The following is a 19,913-nucleotide window of genomic DNA, read 5'->3' as shown; positions in this document are numbered from 1 at the left end:
AAATGGAAAGTGAAAGTAGTTTCTCTGTTGATGCTGTGACTGTGCAGAGCTGAACCCGCGTGTTAGCTCAGGACGGGGAGATAAAAGACAAAAGACCGTGTAAAAAAGTGACGGCTCAAATGAAGCTCCTTGAGGCTGGGGCGGGTTTAGCGTCGAATTTAGAGCTGAGTTTGATATTTGGAATTACGACCGCGAGTATCATAGCAACCACAGAGCCAATCAGGAGCCAGGCCTTCCCTTAGCGATGCTGTCAATCAAACCTGTTGCTAACGCTGGAATAAATGGAGTAGGAAGTGCTCATGATCACTGCTGCAGATTAGCTACGTCCATTTATATAAACAGTCGATGTAAAGGACATTTCACTTTTTAGATTTAGTGTTTTTTTTACAGAGAACGATCCCATTCTTCTCCTCTGACGCTCAGATAATGTTGCCGTTCGCTAAAGGCTGTGGTGTCATCTCCATAACCTCTATGACTGTACTTTGGGCTAATCTATTTCGTATTCCAATCTATTTCTTCGTTTCTCGCTCTCACAAACTCTTCGGTACATCAGAGGTTCACTACGTGCCTGGAGTTCTGGATTCGAGAGCCGTTCACACTCGTCCCAGAGCTGCTAACAATGTTCTTTTTAGCGAGTTTGCGATATTCAGAGTGTGTTTTAGATGCAGGCGGCGCAGAGCAGTGTAATGTGCTGCCTTTGTAATGTCCTCCATCTGATACTCCGCTTTAATAACGCCGGTGAGAGAGGCTAATACCAAATTTGGAATATTTTAAGGGTCCTATATTAAACAAAATTGACTCTTGTGAGGTTTAAACCATGTTATAAACCCGTTAGCTCCTCAAAAACAGACCTGGAGCTGTGTTTTGTTTCATTGACACATGTTTAAATAAAACAAAACACAACTCCAGGTCCGTTTGTGACGAGGAAACATTAAAACAGATCAGAAAACAGTTTAATATGGGCCCTTTAAAATTCAGAATTCAAAATAACCCGTCTGCATTATCTCTGAGTGCAGTGTCATTTGTCAGGGGGGACTGAGAGTTTATCTGGTTCAGTTTGTGTTGCCATGGCAGCCCTCACTTTCTTATGGAAATCGCTCCGTCGAACACGAAGCAGATCTTTACCCCGGCCACTCGGCTTTACATCACGCCGCTCGCAATCGAGTTTGGGAAGCGGCTTTGAAAGTCTCCCAAATCGAGTGTCAGAGTGAAATGTGACCTCGCCCTTCAATTACAAGAGCCTAGTTTATATACAGACTTTATATACACAGACTTTATATACGCGGACTTTATATACGCAGACTTTATATACAGACTTTATATACGCAGACTTTATATACGCAGACTTTATATACAGACTTTATATACAGACTTTATATACGCAGATATGGCCCTGACCGTCTGTGGGATGGTTATTTCTCTTGGCGTTGGCTGAGTTGTTCGTAAAGTTGCAGTAATGAAAGTCTCAGGACGCAGTGACATTTCAAAACTAAATTGAAATGAGAAAAGATCAGCCGCCGAGGACGAGCCGGTCACTGGAAGAACACCACGAGATAAGATAAGATAAAATTAAATAAATAAAAATAAAAAATAACACTCAGTCTGTGTCTGAATGTCTCCCCCAGCCCCTGACCCTCACTCTCTTCAGTGGACTCTATAGCGCCCCCACACACAGATTCACACACGGCTCACGACTTTCAGGTCACGTGACTCTGGGTGAAAAAAGTGTAAAGTGTAAACTGTGATAAAAGTGGATTTGTGTCATAAATAATGATCAGATTGGACTCAAGTCTTTATGGACTAATAATAATCAGACGAGTTTATGTGGAGCTGATCTCACATAAACACACTGGATTATTCACTTTTTTATCTGAGATGTGGAAATTGTGGCTCTGTTAACAGCTCGAGCTAAAGCGGCTAACGCTAGCAACTTTACACAGCGACGCTTTATTTCAGAGTTTTATTCAGAATCAGATCCACAGTGAGATAAACCAGAGCTTCATCTGCTTCAGTCGTGTTGTGTCCAGTTAAAGACCTGTCTCTGTCCACTGGGGTTTTTATGACTCTCCCAGTGCATTGTGGGATATACTGACCGCTCTACTGACCACTGAGGAACACGGCTTTACAAGGTGCATTGTGGGAAAGTTTGAGTGCACAGTTTTCTCACCAACTGGACATTTGGACACAGATAAGAATGGTGTGACCCCTACATAGCGCCCCCTGTAGGAGCAGTGTGGAGACCTAAGCTGACAGTTCAGCGTTAGCTTAATTAGCCTTGTTAGCTGTGTTATCGTTCACCCTCAGTGCACACTCATCTCGGGCTCACCGCTGTCGAGGTGTTTGGACTTGATGATCCTCTCCCCCTCTCCTCCTCTCTCTCTCCTCCTCTCCTCCTCTCCCCCTCTCCTTCTCTCTCTCTCCTCCTCTCTCTCTCCTCCTCTCCTCCTCTCCCCCTCTCCTTCTCTCTCTCTCCTCCTCTCTCTCTCTCTCTTCTCCTCTCTCTCTCCTCCTCTCTCTCTCTCCCCCTCTCCTCCTCTCCTTCTCTCTCTCTCCTCCTCTCTCTCCTCCTCTCCTCCTCTCCCCCTCTCCTCCTCTCCTTCTCTCTCTCTCCTCCTCTCTCTCTCTCTTCTCCTCTCCTCCCCCCTCTCCCCCCTCCCCCTGTCCCCCCTCACCACTGTCGAGATGGTTGGACTTGATGATCCTCTCTCCCCTCTCCTCCTCTCTCTCCTCTTCTTTTCCTCCTCTCTCTCTCTCCTCCCCCCGTCCCCCCTGTCCCCCCTCCCCCCTCTCCTCCCTCCCCCCCGTCCCCCCTCACCGCTGTCGAGATGGTTGGACTTGATGATCCTCTCCGAATATTCTGATATACTGGAACATTCAATCTGGCAAAAGAGAAGAAGAAGAAGAAGAAGGAGGAGTGAGTGGAGGTAATGGACTGGGATCCTCGTGGGAATATGATCCGTGATGGGAAGTCTGCTGTACTTTGGACTCAAAGGTAGCGCTGCCCGGAATCACTTTTCATTTGTGTGAACCTGTTATGAGGAGGGCACAGGGCGGAATGAAAAATGCACCGAGTCTGAGTTTGTAGGAACATCAGGAGCTCGGCAGGTTTTCTCTGGAGGAACTAAAATGGAAATATGATGAAGTGAAAATGATGAAGTGATGTTATAAGAACAAGTCCCACAGATGTGTCTAAAGCTTTATTTAAATTCAAAACCGTAGTGTAGAATTTAAATTGGACTGAATAAAGAAGAGGATGTCAGAGAGAGTTCAGTGAAGCTCAATGAGGAGACAGCGGCGCAGAGTGGAGCAGAGTCACAGATTTAGAATTCTGTCCACGAGTATCACAACAACCGAAGAAACTTAGCAACGCTGTCAATCAAACCTGTCGCTAACGCTAACAGGAGCGACCTCGGGGACAGAAGGACCTGATTTGTCTGTTATTAATGTTCATATCTTGATTTACAGACACAATAGTGAAATAAAAACCCCAGGATCATGTAGAGGGTTAATACGAACATTTAAGACCAGAATGAGTCTGAAACACTGAACACAGGGAGATGCTAAAAACACCTGAACATGTCCTTTTACAGTTTGACTCATTAAACCTCACACAGATCATTTCTCAGGCGACTCGCTATGACTCCAGATAAACAACATTAATTGATATAATTCTCACATGTATACTTCTGGAACCTTCTGCAGTGACATTAGTGATCACTGTTTCATCCTTAAGAGTCACTTTACATCAGTTTAGTCACAGGCGAGTTCTAAAGAATTTCAATACACAAGCCTTTTTACATGATCTATCAGGAATATGTTGGGAAAAATCAGTACTTATCCCAACATTCAAAAATAATTTCAGTACAATTATCAATAAGCACGTCCCATTAAAAAACATTAAAAACATTAAAAACATGCGCATTAAGAATCACATTAGTCCTTGGTTTTCTGATGATTTAGCCTTTGATGCTCAGGGAAAAACATGCTGCCTGGTGCAAAGATAAAAAATCAGGTTTAGAAAAAGACAGACTAGTATTTCATCAAATTCGTCACAAGGCCACACAAGCAACACGCCGGGCAAAGACGAGCTATTTTAAAGAGAAATGAACAGATGCCTCAAACTCACACTTAAACAGTAAAATAAATGAGTTGTTCCATCTGTGTCTGTCACAGATAATAATGTGGTTACAGATAAACTCAGTGTGGACATGTTTTTAACCACCACTTTACAAAGTTCACCCTTTTGATGTAAACACAGACTCTGATGTCTCCACAAGTGTAAAACCTGTTGGATCAAAAACTCTTTTAAACCGTTCACTGTAAAAGAAGTGAATCTAGAGCTGTTAGCATTTTTAATTTGTCTCTTCAAACTGGTGAAATACCTCAGAGTGTAAATCTGCATTGGTTCGTCGCTTTTTAAAAGTGGCGGTCGATCTGACTTGAACAGTCACAGGCCTGTTTCTATATTTCCATGTGTAACATTCTGACTCAGGCACAGTCTGGTTTTCTTCAGGTCATGGTTGTATCACAGCTGTTTTAAAAGTCCTTGATGATATCACTTCTGCACTAGACTCCAAACTATTTTGTGCAGCAATTTTTATTGATTTAGCAAAAGCTTTTTATTCAGTTCACCGCCGCATTTTACAGGAAAAACTTCGCCGTGTTGGGGTTTCCAGTCTCATGGTTCTCAAATTTTCTAGTAGACCAAGTACAACAGGTAATGATCGACTCTCGACTTTCTCAACCTCTCCACGTTTCCAGGGGAGTCCCTCAAGGGTCAGTCCTGGGACCAACTCTCTTCTCCATTTATATTAATGATTTCCCATTGTCTGTTAGCAAAGTCTGTGCAGATGATACAGTTTTATATTCCTCTGGCCCCAGCCCTGAAATAGTCAAAATTTACAAGAAAGTTTTCTTAATGTAGAGAAAGCCTTTTTGCAACTGGACTTAACACTAAATGCAAAAAAACAAGGGCAATCTGGTTTAGCCGCATTAAAACTGCTAATCCTCATAAACTCTTTCACAGCAGATGGAAACACCTTGAGCAGGTTACAGATTATAAATATCGGGGAATCTGGCTCGATAGTACGTTATCTTTCCATCATCACATCACTGTCTTAGAGGCAAAGGTAAAGGCTAAATTGGGTTTTTTGTACAGAAACTGCTCCTGTTTCACAATCCCAGCTGAACGTGCCTTTGTTGAGATTCTTCCACAGTTTGACTACGGCGACATCGTTTATGGACATGCTTCCAAAAGTAACCCTGCAAAATTAGATTCCATTTCTCATTCTGCGATTTTGTTCCAAATGCCCAGGACACGTCCCTGTCTCTGTTCACTCAGGCGGTCCTCACTTCAGTCTCGCCCAAACATGCACTGGTTTATGTTTGTGTATAAAACCAGGCTCAGGTTCACACCTTCTTCTCTACGTCAGCTGCTCCAACAAGAGTCTCCCTCCAGATACAACACTCTGTCCTCAGCTCATCAGACTGAACGTTCCTAAGTCTCGGTCGTCTCTTGGCCTCGTGTCATTTCGATGCTTCTAATGATTGGAATGTGGCTCAAATCTCACTGAAACTGGACTCCTTCATTTCTCTTTCTGCTTTTAAATGTAAACTGAAGGTCATTTTTAAAGACGTGTAAATGTTTTACTGATGATACAAAAGGAGATTTTTAGAGACAGATGTAAATGTTTGTTTTTTAATGAAATGATGTGAGTCTAATTGTGTTAACTCCTCTTCCCTCGGCGGCTCTGGCCCAGGCCAACACTGTAAATAAGAATTTGTTCTTAATGTTTTGGCTGGTGAAAAAAAGGTTAAATAAATAAATAAATAAATAAACACTACACCTGTGGACAAACGCTCTACCAGCTGAGCCACTGTCACCGTGTGGGACATTTCTGTTCAAGTGTAAATGGAACGATACCACCGAGCTCCTCCTCTCCTCTCCTCTTCCTCCTCTTGTCTTCCTCCTCTCCTCTTCTCTTTTCCTCCTGTCAGACTTTTTTAAAACTGTAAATTTCCCACTCTGCTCTATTTTCTCTATTTTCTAAAGTCTGATTGTGGAGCTGCACTGTCCTCACTTTCATTTTATCTTAATCTGAGCCTCTGCGTTTGACACTTTTCAGACTTTTATCTTTTGCCATCAATCATCCGTCCTGGAAATGTCTGATTTCATTGGTAAAACAATCGTGGTTTGACTCAATCGTGGTTTGACTCCAGTGGGACGTGGCCCAAACAGAGACGTGTTTTTGAGGAGCTGCTCCTGAGGATGTACATTTCCTGAAGTGTGGACGCCGTGTTCTGTTTTCTGTCGACCAAAGACGAGCCTCGTCGTTGTTCTGACGTGTGCGATCCAGCTGCTGGTCATAAACTCCACAGAGCCGGTCCGGTCCGGACACTACAGGCTGATGATGCTGAAACTTTACACTTAAATTACTGCGTCGTGTTTATGAAACAACCTGAGACCAACATGACTCCAGTGGATCCATTTAGTCTCTTATAAATCTATTCTCACCAGTTTCTGTTTCCAGTTTGACTTTTGGCTGGTGTTTGTCGACTGTGGAGCATAAACACAGAGCAGAATCAGACGTGTTTGTGCAGAGCGACAGTAGATCTGTTGGCAGAACGATGGTGGTTTGAATCGTGTTCACTCTATGGAAAAGTGCCTTGTAAAACAGCTCTGTATAAATGTGTCCATAAAGTATTTAAAATCTCCCAGAATGCCTCAGCTGTTTGTTAATCAGAACATTTAACCCCAGATCACATGACACATAAGGAGAAAGACGAGCACCAGGACTGAGACGAGGAAGAGGCTTTGAGCTGTTCTGCTGCACAAAAATGGAACAAACTCCAAAGACAAACTGAACTGGAGACTTTAGAGACACAATCACAGTTTAATGATCAGGACGATTGTCCTCAGACCTGCTCCTGTTTTTAATGTTTTAAATTCACTTATTTACTTATTTCTGTCTGTATTTTGAACACGGTGCCAGTAAAAGAGTCCTCTCCTTGGGTTCCTCTGTATAAATAAAGATAAAAACAGTTGGCGGTGCAATTCCAGCTCCCACAAAAGAATGCTGCTGTTGTGTCCTTGGGCAAGACACTTAACCTCGCCCAGTGTGTGTGTGTGTGTGTGTGTGTGTGTGTGTGTGTGTGTGTGTGTGTGACTGTGAGTGTTTCCTTCATGTAAAGTGTTTTGAGAGTCTTCAAAGTTGGAAAAGTGATATATAAAAATGTGGCCATTCACCAAAGCTTCAAAAATAAACTTTTAATTCATTCTAAAGTAAAATAAACAGATTTAACACTGATTTTAAAAAAACATGGCGTCATTAGAAATCACCTCAGCCCTGAGGTGTTTCATAAAAGTCCACGTAAAGTCATTATGGTCGTCTGTTTGTGACGTCCTGGGATATACCCCAGATAAAACCCTGATAAACCCCAGATAAATGTGTCCAGCAGGTCCTCGTCTCTCACTGTATCAAACACGAGGTGAAGGTCATTGAAAGGTCAGTCTCACCACGTCTGACGTCTCCTTCATGACGAAACGTTTAGAGGAAATGAGTTTTAATTATTGATGCAGTTTAGGCCTTAGTCCTGGTTCAGTGAGTAAAAGTACTTATTATTATTATTATTATTATTTTCATCATGTTCACAGAAACGTCCTGAATAAAGTTTAAGCTTCGACTTTGAGCAAAACTAAAATAAACACAACATTCTGAAGAAGTTGATTTGTTTGTTACTGTGACTAAAATATGCATCATATTTAATCAAAATCACTGAGAAATACTGAAAGCACATTTTAAATAGGTACTTAAATACTTTTACTTAAGTAGATTTCTTCATGTGCACTGAGCCAATTGGCCCTTCTATTTATGAATTTACCTTCGAGGGGGGCCATGTGAGGTTCTTTACCCCAGGCCCCGAAATGTGAACGGCCCTGTTTACGTCTATAAGTCTGTAAAAGAAAAAACTAAACTTTAGACCCGAGGAGCAGAAGAAACCGCCATTTTGTTTGACTGAACAGGTGCAGTTTGGAGCCTTTCCTCTGCCCCATTAGAGCCGGACTCACTGGGCTCAGGGGCCCCACAGCCTCAGGGGCCCCACAGCCTCAGGGGCCCCACAGCCTCAGGGGCCCCACAGCCTCAGGGGCCCCACAGCCTCAGGGGCCCCACAGCCTCAGGCTCATCAGCGGCTGGTCCCAGAGACTTCAGCCAAAACACAACCAGCCCCGATAAACAACTGTGTTAGTGACTGAATAAATGTATCTGAGTACTCAGAGTATTCAGAGTACAGTTACTCTTTCATCTGGGAGTATTCAGAGGCTTTTCATTTCGCAGGATTAAGTTTTGCCGACATTACTTAAGAAAAAGGAGCTTCAAGGTGAGAAAGGAGCTTGGAGGTGAAAAAGCATCTTCAGGGTGAGCTGCAGAAACACAGACTGTGGAGGAGATTCATCATAAATAATCAGATCTTTAGAGTTTGTTCGTCTGCACGATGTGAATCTGAAAACAATCCACTGAAACAAAGGTCTGCAAATAAAAGACACGTAAACTGTTTACGACGTGAGGACTAGACTCTGGACCTGCTGGATAATCAGATCTCTGAGGGAGACAGTGTCAGTGATGTTTTCTGTATCGTGTTAAATGGGTCACACTTAGGCCCAATTTAGACTAAACTAATTATAGAAGGAACCAGAGAGACCAAAAGAAGCACCGGGACGTTAGGGCCGATAATGGACAATGGACACACGGGGGATTTATGCAGGACTGTTATTATCAGACTGTAAATGGACAGAGTCAAACTACAGCCGCTACGTCCTAGAAAGTGTCCATGTGTCCCCCTCTGTCCCCCCCTGTGTCCCCCATGTGCCCCCCCTGTGTCCTCTCTGTGTCCCCCCTGTGTCCCCCATGTGTCCTCTCTGTGTCCCCCCTGTGTCCTCTCTGTGTCCCCCCTGTGTCCTCTCTCTTTTTTACACTTGTTCAAATGTATTTCTTTTTCGATGTTTCAGTGTTGATTCAAATCATTTTCTTGAATCTTTTAAATGATCCAAACTAAATCTGCTCATCACTTTTTACTCTTCATTGTGGACGTTGTCTGTGTTAAATCCGTGGCCGGGGCACATTAACGCCCCCTGCAGAGACGGAGGTTAAACTGCTCGACAATTTGGATTCAGACAGAGACTTTTACTTTTACGTCCCTCTGTGAGTCCAGGTTTCATTCGGACACTTTCCTCCATCTCTCTGTGTAAAAAGATGTGATGAACCAGGTCTGTGGAGCGGCCACCGGAACATACGATAATGAGTGAACCAGACAAACCTTCAGATGTTTGACTGGACAGAGGACGAGTGAGACACACAGAGCACATGTGCATCATTAGCTCTGATCACACTAATGTCACACACTTCATTCACACGTTTAACACACAAACAGACGAATAATAAAGTGTCACACAAACACATGAATGAAACAAAACACAACTCCACGTCTGATTCAGAGGAAACATTAGAACATGGAGTAAAACAACAGTCAAAAAGAAAAAAACTATAAATTAAGAAAAATATTAAAATCTTTCCATAAACATCACAATATTTTTTTCAGCGAAATTAAACTAAACTAAATAAATGTAAACCGTCTTAAGGCAGAGAGCAGCTCACACAGACTGAGGGCCACACACACAAACATAACGTCAACTGTCCTCCAGAGACATGTCCCCACTAATCACCACCAGACGGCGGCAGGTTCAGTCTGGAACCAGAGACTCCAGGACGTCCATGTGTGTGTCCATGTGTGTGTCCATGTGTGTGTCCATGTGTGTGTCCATGTGTGTGTCCATGTGTGTGTCCATGTGTGTGTCCTGTGTGTGTCCATGTGTGTGTCCATGTGTGTGTCCATGTGTGTGTCCATGTGTGTGTCCATGTGTGTGTCCTGTGTGTGTCCATGTGTGTGTCCATGTGTGTGTGTCCATGTGTGTCCATGTGTGTGTGTCCATGTGTGTGTCGGGGTGTGTGTGTCCATGTGTGTGTGTCCATGTGTGTGTCCTGTGTGTGTCCATGTCCTAATGTGTGTGTGTCCTGTATGTCCAGAGGCTCCAGGACGTCCATGTGTGTGTCCATGTGTGTGTCCATGTGTGTGTCCTGTGTGTGTCCTGTGTGTGTGTCCTGTGTGTGTCCATGTGTGTGTCCTGTGTGTGTCCATGTGTGTGTCCATGTGTGTGTCCTGTGTGTGTCCATGTGTGTGTGTCCATGTGCGTGTCCTGTGTGACCAGAGGCTCCAGTACGTCCATATGTGTGTCCCTGTGCTAATGTGTGTGTCCATGTGTGTGTGTCCTGTGTGTGTGTCCTGTGTGTGTGTCCTGTGTGTGTGTCCATGTGTGTGTGTCCTGTGTGCTAACGGTCAGACATGAGACCGATTACATTCAGCTGACGGGTCCCTCTGTGTTACCCCTTTAATGCACATGTGCTGGGACACACTCCACATGTGGACACACTCACACTGGACACACTCACACTGGACACACACTCACACTGGACACACTCACTCTGGACACACTCACACTGGACACACTCACACTGGACACACTCACACACTGGACACACTCACACTGGACACACTCACACTGGACACACTCACACTGGACACACTCACACACTGGACACACTCACACTCTGGACACACTCACACACTGGACACACTCACACTGGACACACTCACACTGGACACACTCACACTCTGGACACACTCACACTGGACACACTCACACTGGACACACTCACTCTGGACACACTCACTCTGGACACACACACACTGGACACACTCTGGACACGCTCACACTGGACACACTCACTCTGGACACGCTCACACTGGACACACTCTGGACACACTCACACTGGACACACTCACACTGGACACACACACACTGGACACACTCACTCTGGACACACTCACACTCTGGACACACACACACTGGACACACTCACTCTGGACACACTCACACTGGACACACACACACTGGACACACACTCACACTGGACACACTCACACTGGACACACTCACACTGGACACACTCACACTGGACACACTCACTCTGGACACACTCACACTGGACACACTCACTCTGGACACACTCACTCTGGACACACACACACTGGACACACACTCACACTGGACACACTCACACTGGACACACACACACTGGACACACACACACTGGACACACTCACACTGGACACACTCACTCTGGACACACTCACACTGGACACACTCACTCTGGACACACTCACACTGGACACACACACACTGGACACACACTCACACTGGACACACTCACACTGGACACACTCACACTGGACACACTCACACTGGACACACTCACTCTGGACACACTCACACTGGACACACTCACTCTGGACACACTCACTCTGGACACACACACACTGGACACACACTCACACTGGACACACTCACACTGGACACACACACACTGGACACACACACACTGGACACACTCACACTGGACACACTCACTCTGGACACACTCACACTGGACACACTCACTCTGGACACACTCACTCTGGACACACTCACACTGGACACACTCACACTCTGGACACACACACACTGGACACACTCACTCTGGACACACTCACTCTGGACACACTCACTCTGGACACACTCACTCTGGACACACTGCTCTGTCTGTTCAAACTCGTCCAACCACAAAATAAACAGTTTCTGGTTTGACTTTGGGGAAATCTTGTCCAAAATCACAAACACTGAGCATTTGTGTCAAACACTTTACTTAAAATCAGAAAACATAAAATAAACAACCTGTAATATTCATTGAAATAAAGTTGACACAGTTGTGTTTATTTGTAGAACATTTCAGTTTGTGTTGTTTTAATATTACGCCTCAAAATTAGCATTAGCATTAGCATTAGCATTAGCATTAGCACTGAGACACAAACATGCCTCTTTCTAAAGACAGAAGTGTCTCTGGTGAAGTATTTTTTTTATTTGTGTGTAACATGTGACAGTGACGTCCACCTGCAGCTCCTTGTCCACTGACTGACCCCTGACCTCTGACCCCTGACCCTAGACCCACCCCCAGCCCCTGTCCACGGTCTGATCTTTAAATATTTATACATTTTAGCGTGACTTGACAAAAACCTCAGAGATAAATTTGGACATAAATTTGGACATTGGAAATTTGGAGAGTTAGGGGGCGCAGTTGAGCACACACTGTCCTGAACAGTTCAACAGATGATTATGTAACGTTTGTGAAAAGGCTCCTTACAATTGTTGTAGAATCGATTTGTTTTTGAAAATCATTTGCTGCAAAGTCGAGTCACACCACAGGACAGAAAAACCCCGTTACACCCAAACGTCAAACGCCTTTTGTCTCTTTGTTCTAAACTGAAAGCAAAAATAAAATATTGCAAAAAAACCCACAGTGACATGATAAAAGACAAATCTGGACTCACTCCGTACACGTGCTTGGCTCCAGCTTTGGCAGCAAACATGGCGAGGATCCCGGTGCCGCTGCCGACGTCCAGCACGATTTTGTCCTTGAAGATGTGCTTGTTGTGGTACATGGAGTTACGGTAGGTCAGCGTCCGCACCTCGTCTTTGAGCATTTCCTGAATATGGAACAAAGAAGATCAGATTAGAACAATACGGCCAAACGGCCCCTGGGGTTTGACAGACCTGGAGTCTCGTGTTTTACAGGCGAAGAACAACAGAGGATTTATAAAAACGACCGAACGCAGAGTCACAGACGATAAGACGAGTGTCTGTTTATGGACATGGACACATAAACATAAACATAAACATAAACATAAACATAAACATAAACATAAACATAAACATAAACATAAACAGAGATTTAAACTTCCAGGTTTCACGATATTGTTCAATTATTTCTTAAAAAACACTTCCTCTTTGTATCGTTGTGTTTGTTGTAGATTTCAGTGACAGAGTGTGAGTGTTTGTGCTCTCATCTGAAGGTTGGCGGTTAGAATCCTGCTCTCAACAGAAAAATCATTGTGTCCTTGGGCAAGACACTTAACCCTTTTCCCCAGTGTCTGTGTTTATCATTTATTGTTTCTCAAAGCCCTGATCTTCATATCAAACTTATTAAAAAAACATATTTGGAGAATCTTCTTTTTAAAACTGAACGTTCTATTTCAGGACGTCCTTTCCCTCACACTTTTGGCGGCGGGACTTGGCCGAGGGACTTGGCCGCTCCTCCAGGTTCAGCTCTTTTGGACGAGCGTTGGACATGATCGTCCTTTAATGGGACCGGCCGATTCTAACCTTTAAATAAACACTGTCCCGTTTCTGTCAAAACACTCGGAGTTGAACGAGGTGATGGAGGTCGGCGCAGAGCCAGGACTCACCTGTCAGACGCCGCTCGCCGCAGTGTCACTCACGCACCAGGAAAATGACACGCCTGAATATTTGATCTGGACTCAGAAATAATGGAGACGTGTCGTCTAAAATAGAAACATTACAAAGGTTTTCATGTTTTACTCACTTTTTAAAGACCAGTTAGATGAAGTGGTGTTTGGTTTTAACGCTCGGAATCACAATTAAAACAAATCAATACAGACAGAAAACTAAGCTTTTTAGACTTTTTTTTTTTTGCAGGTGATGTTTTGGAGATAATATATGTACCAGGTTTACAAACTTACATTAATATATTTTTTTTATGGGTCAGTGTCTTGCTCAAGGACACAGTCTTCACCTGGAGATTCAACCACCAACCTGTGACCTTCACTACTTCACTATTTAATGTGAGGATTTGAGGGGATTTGAACCACAGACCCTTGAATCAACGCACTGAACACACTAAACACACTGAACACACTGACACACACTGAACACACTGAACACACACTGATCACTGCTCTCGTCTTGTCTAACTGTAAACAGTGTGTGTTTATGTGTGTGTTTATTTTTAACACCTGTCGGGCGTCTGAAGGTGAAAATGATCTACACGACTATAATCTGTCATATTTATACTTGTCTAAATGTTCATTAATATGCACTTTTCCCTCTTTTCTTAAATAAATTCAGAAACATTCAAAACATTTCATTATTTTATTTTTACACTCTTCTCACTTTGTGTTTCCTCGAGCTTCATCTGGTCTCATCATTTATTTTAATACATTATTTTTTCAAACTAAGGTTTATAGTAAAAGCAAAATATAAAATCTGTCAACTGGACAAAAAGGTTTAAAGTGAAGACGTTTCTCTGCTCGTCCAAGTCTCGTCTTCAGTTCTGGTCAGATTCCTGCTGGACACTGACTTATATCCGTCTGAAGGAGGAGCTAATGACACTGAAGCTAACACCTGTTTGTTTACAGTTTTAGTTTGTTGACTCTGTTGTGCTACTCTAAGTGTGCACTGTGTCTGAGTCATACTCAGTGTAGTCATTCAAGTCCCTAGTGAGTGATTTCACACCTATTAGCATCCTGGGCAGCACTACTGTTCTCTTTGTTTTGATTCAGACGATGGAGTTATAGACGGGGGAAAAATGATATTTAAGGCCTTTATTCAAAAAATAGATCTAAGAGAAATAAAAACAGGACAACAGGGAATCTGAACGAGAAGGAAAGGTGTAACTATTCCTCACACAGTGTCTGAAAAACTGAAGAGAATTATTTGAGATTCTGGTCTATTTCAAACCTACAAACACTTTCAGAGAGAAACTGATTCATCCAAAGGACAAAACCCCGAGACACAAACAAAGTAATGTGTCTCCTCCATTCAGTGAAGAGTGAGCGTCACACTGGAGAAACACACACTCCATAAGAGAAAGAACCAACACGAGAGAGAACAGCTCAGGACACAGTCTGCTGTTCATCTACATAAGAGAATAAACAGAGAGAACAGCTCAGGACACAGTCTGCTGTTCATCTACATAAGAGAATAAACAGAGAGAACAGCTCAGGACACAGTCTGCTGTTCATCTCCATCTCAAAGACACTGACCACTGCTTTGAACAGAGAGAGGGTCAGATCTGAGCCAGAGAAAAGAAATGGATTGAGAGGAGAGTTAAAGAAGAGATTTTTGTTTGGAAAGACAATCCTTCATTAAACAGGAATGAGGCCTGTCCCTCATCTATAACTCCATCCTCAGACACAAAGTAAACCAAAGAGAACAGTAGTGCTAGCCAGGATGCTAATAGATGTGAAATCACTCATTAGGGACCTGAATGACTACACTGAGTATGACTTAGGCACTGAAGGACGTAAACGTCATTGCTCATAATATTAAAGATTAGACTAAAAGGAGATTTAGGACAACACTGCACAAACACACTCCATTCTTGCCCTATCGCAGAGAAAAGAACGTACTGTGACAATAGATAGATTGTGTAGCATGTCCTCAGATTAAGCTGTTACAGATAATGCTGCGCCAGTGGAGCGCCTGGAGGGTAGAGGAGTGCCAGAAGGAAGAAGAAGATGTCCACACCGAGCTACTGAATATTCATGATTTATGTTTAAATGTGGCGTTCAGGGTCAGGCACTCAGATCAAAACAGGAGCGCCCCTGAGATCTCCGTGCACGTACTAGGGACAGCATCACGCCTGACGTGTATTAGATTGGATGTATAGAGAACAATAAAACCCGAGTGATTCTACTCTCTGCTCCAGTGATTCTTCTGATCGGATAAAAGGAACATGCTTACAGCACAGTGCACACTGTAGAGTAGCACAACAGACAGAGTCAACAAACAGAAACTGTAAACAAACAGGCGTTAGCTTCAGTGTCGTTAGCGCCTCCTTCAGACAGATATAAGTCAGTGTCCAGCAGGAATCTGACCAGAACTGAAGAAGAGACTTTGAAGAGCAGAGAAACGTCTTCACTCCTACAACGATTTGTCCAGTTGACAGATTTTATATTTTTCTTTTACTTTGGGATCAGACCTGGACGATTGAGGGACACAGACACAAATCAAGGTTTACTCTATTTTCATCCCTGACAGTTTTGACTTCTCACTCGCAGAAAACAGAACAGGAGCGACTCAAATCAGCCATTTCTGAACATCGTAAAAGAGAGAACCACAATCTGGACAAGGACAGAGAACAACAAACACTGTGTGCTGCATTAAGGACGCAACAGAAACACAGGACTTTAAATCGGGACGAGGGGCCTTTTTACTCTCACACACCACTGCCATACTGTCATGAAGAACTGCAGATGGCGCTATCGTCCTCCAGGGATGAAAACAAACTAAAACCTTGATCTGAAAAAAGAATCAGTAAAACAAAACGTAGCGTAGCGTTGTGTAGCTGCACATACCTCGTGGATACCAAAGTGTGCGTAGGAGTCAAAGTAATAGTCCCGGGACGTCATCTCCTCCGGGTTGAGGAGCTTGGCCATCTTTCCTCGGCCGGGGCAGGTGGGCAGGCTGGAGGCGTGAGGCGTGTGGGGGGGCAGAGCGGGACGAGGGACGGGCTGGACCGAAGGCACGGGCTTAGGCAGCGACATGGGCTGAGACGGGATGATGCGGATCGGCTGAGGCTGTGTCGGCTGCAAACACAAGATAAAGATTAAAGTTTAAAATGGAGTATTTAAGGTCCAACGTCACACAAACTGGACTCATATGAACTTTAAACCATGTTCTAATGATGTTTCCTCAAAAACACACCTGGAGTTGTGTTTTGTTTCATTTATTATTAGTCTGTAACATCTCCAAAGCTCAAAACGCTCTGTTCCACCTTGTGATGTCATCAAGTGGTAGTTTAAGTTAACTCCTCCTTTTACCTTTAGTTCAGTCGACTTCAGCAATTCCAGAAGTTGAAATGATCCAAATGATTCTAGAAATGAAGATGTGTGGAGTTTAAAAACACAGTGGAGCACTTCCTGTATCACCACATGATGACATCACAAGGTGGAACAGAGTGTTTTCTGCAGGTTTGTTTGTGTGTTAAACATGTGAGAATGAAACAAAAAAAACAAACAAAACACAACTCCAGGTCTGTGTGTGACGAGGAAGTGACATCATAAAGTAGATCAGGAAACAGAGTGACACGAGCCTTTAAACGTCTAAAAATAAAACTCAAAATCCCTCCAGCTCCATCAGAGAAACTCCTTTTGATTTAATCTGTTTCTATTTTAAACTGAACGAACAATTCTGGTTGAAAGACGAGGCTCACAGAGCTCGGACGAGATTTCAAAGCCTCATTGTTTGAAACGAGACCTGTGTGTGTGTGTGTGTGTGTGTCTTACATAAGTAACAGCAGCAGGTTCAATCAGAGATTTAGTGCAAGTCAAAGTGTAAGTCAGATGTTAAAGGTTCTGTTCACTGGTCCCTGGTTTATCTCAGGGGTCACGTTCTAAAAATAATCCACAATAAGCGAAATCCATGAAGTATCATCTTTTTTTTTTACATTATTCTCTCTGTTTTTGTCTGTAAAACCCCTCACCACACACTTTATACACTTTTCTCACACAGGCGTTAACATTTTCTCACATTTCTCTCTCGTTTAAACTCTCTCAAAGTTCAAACCTTCGTAGGCGTCTTTGTCGGTGCAGAACGTTTCATCGACATTGTGGGTTTTGTCGGGGAGAAAACAAATTGCAAACGTACAGCACTTCAGAGTCACACTGAGATCCAACGTTTATGTAAATTTGTCTGAACACATTCTGTACTGGACAGGAGACACGGCACGGAGGAGACTGATGGACAATGGTCTACAGTCCAACAGCCAATCAGGACGCAGGACACAATGGTCTACAGTCCAACAGCCAATCAGGACGCAGGACACACCTGCAGCTGATCAGTGATGAAGCTCCAGTCTCTGGAGGACACAGAGCTGCTGATTTCTGCTCGTGGGCAGATCCTGATTCTAGAGTCTCCTCAGTGACGAGGAAACGACATTAGAGCAGCGTCACATGGGCCTTTAACACATTTTATAATTTACTTTTCACGATAAACTCTCATTTTGGAGAGTTCTACTTCTACATGAACAACTGGACCAGGAGGAGACAGTGAGTTTATTTCCAGCTCGGATCATCGCACAAACACTTTGGACTGTTTCCTTATTCCCTCACGCTGTAAAGAGTCGAGTCGATAAGTCCAACAAACTGCAGCGATGGGAGATGTGCACTTTAATGGGCCTTTGTTAGCCTCATCAGCTACACCCAACCTCCTTATTAGAGCCATAAAAACTCCACCTGCACCACCTGCACCACCTGACAATGTTTTTACATGAGATAATCAGACATTAAAGGACCGATATTACACTATTCTCTGATCTGGAGTTGTGTTTTGTTTCATTCTCACATGTTTAACACACAAACCTGCAGATTTAGGCTGAGTTCTTCTCTCAAACTGAAAAAAAACCCACTCTGTTCCACCTTGTGATGTCATCATGTGGTGATACAGGAAGTGCTCCACTGTGTTTTTAAACTCCACCTTGACTAGAATCACTTGGATCATTTCAGTCCTGAAATTTGTCAATCTACTCCTGAACTAAAGGTAAAAGGAGGAGTTAACTTGAAAAAAAACTACCACTTGATGACATCACAAGGTGGAACAGAGTGTTTTGAGCTTTGGCGGTGTGTTATTTCACTAGGGAACAGCATTAGAACATGGATTAAAGTTTAGAAGAGTCAGGTTTGTGTGATGTTGGACCTTTATCTGCAGGTTTGACCTAAAGACAAACAAACTAAATCCTGGTTGAGACGATAAATTCTGCTCAGATTTGTGTCAAAGTCAGATTCTAATTTAAACTAATGGTAAAAATTATAAATAGTCACATTTTCCAGCACTTTTCCAACTTTAAGACTAAAAGTGACTCAAAAGAACCACTCAAACACACACCCAACGACTCCATTCATCCTTCAGATCAATGGACAAACTCTACCAACTGAGCCACTGTCGCCCCAAACACTGAAACGGGAAAAACACATAAACTGGACACAAGGAACAGCTTCTGTTTGTTGTGTTGAAAATAGTTCATTGTTGCTGTGATTTTGTGGCGTCAAACTCGATCGACTCCTTTTGTCAAAATGATGTTTGAAGTTTTAGATTGTGACGATATCGGCCCACAGGAGGAAGTGTCTGGGGTGAGGGAGGTCTGGGAGTTTCTGCTGGACACATTGGCAGAGTGGTTAGCAATAATTTTTGTAAGATTTTTCTGTTTTTAAAAGGCCTGTTCTATTTTGTCCAGGTTTATGTGAATGTGTCTCAGATCTGAAACATGGACAAAGATGAAACTCAAACATGATTCAGTCCAAACTCTGCAGACACAGTTTGTTTAATCTCATCACGATCGTATTGTGTTGTAAAATAAACTAAAGTGAAAAAACAATTAAACTTCATTTTCAGTCTGTCCTGATTAACAGAATGAGACGAGGGGCAGAACAAAGACCTCGTTTAAACATCTGGATCGAGTCCAAGCTCCGAGTCGATACTGACACGAGAGGCAGATGTGATTAAGAGAACGCCAAGTTTAATACAAAATCCAATGAGGCTCTGTAAACGCCGCCGCGCTCAGCGTAAATCACTGCAGGCGACAGCAGGATTAAGACGACACTGCAGCTGCAGACGAGGCGTCTGTTTAGGAGACACTCCAGGACATAGAGTGAGTAAAGTGAACTAAGAGTGAGACGTCACAGCTTCAGCTCAAAGGAAGCTCACGAGTGTCATAGCAACCAAAGAGCCAATCAGGAGAGAGGCTGTGGAAGGTAACGCCTCTTCCTGTCCACATCGCTGGTTTAACAGGGAGCGGACACTTAGCAACACTGTCAATCAAACCTGTGGCTAATGCTAACAGGAGCGAATAGTGAAATAAAAACCCCAGGATCATGTAGAGGGTTAATACGAACATTTAAGACCAAAATGAGACTGAAGCAGCAGAGACAGAGAGAGGACAGAGAGAGGACAGAGAGAAAACAGAGAG

The 19,913-nt window shown here is 43.5% G+C and overlaps 1 protein-coding gene across 1 annotated transcript in view; it reads right to left on the bottom strand.

Moving 5' to 3' along the window:
- LOC117372286 (protein arginine N-methyltransferase 8-B) overlaps window positions 1-16,517 on the bottom strand; it is a 30,156-nt gene extending 13,639 nt beyond the window's left edge. Inside the window, exons 1-3 of the mRNA XM_033968069.2 lie at window positions 16,306-16,517; window positions 12,481-12,636; window positions 2,816-2,879 (exon numbers count right to left, since the gene is read on the bottom strand). Coding sequence (XP_033823960.1) covers window positions 2,816-2,879; window positions 12,481-12,636; window positions 16,306-16,494 — 409 coding nt within the window. The 5' untranslated portion in view covers window positions 16,495-16,517. The remainder of the gene's footprint in view (window positions 1-2,815; window positions 2,880-12,480; window positions 12,637-16,305) is intronic.
- Between the last annotated feature and the right edge of the window lie 3,396 nt (window positions 16,518-19,913).

This window comes from Periophthalmus magnuspinnatus, chromosome 6 (genome assembly GCF_009829125.3).
Source record: "Periophthalmus magnuspinnatus isolate fPerMag1 chromosome 6, fPerMag1.2.pri, whole genome shotgun sequence".
NCBI classification, from domain to species: domain Eukaryota; kingdom Metazoa; phylum Chordata; class Actinopteri; order Gobiiformes; family Gobiidae; genus Periophthalmus; species Periophthalmus magnuspinnatus.
The sequence above is the reverse complement of the archived record's forward strand: the minus strand, read 5'-3'. Positions and strand labels throughout refer to the sequence as shown.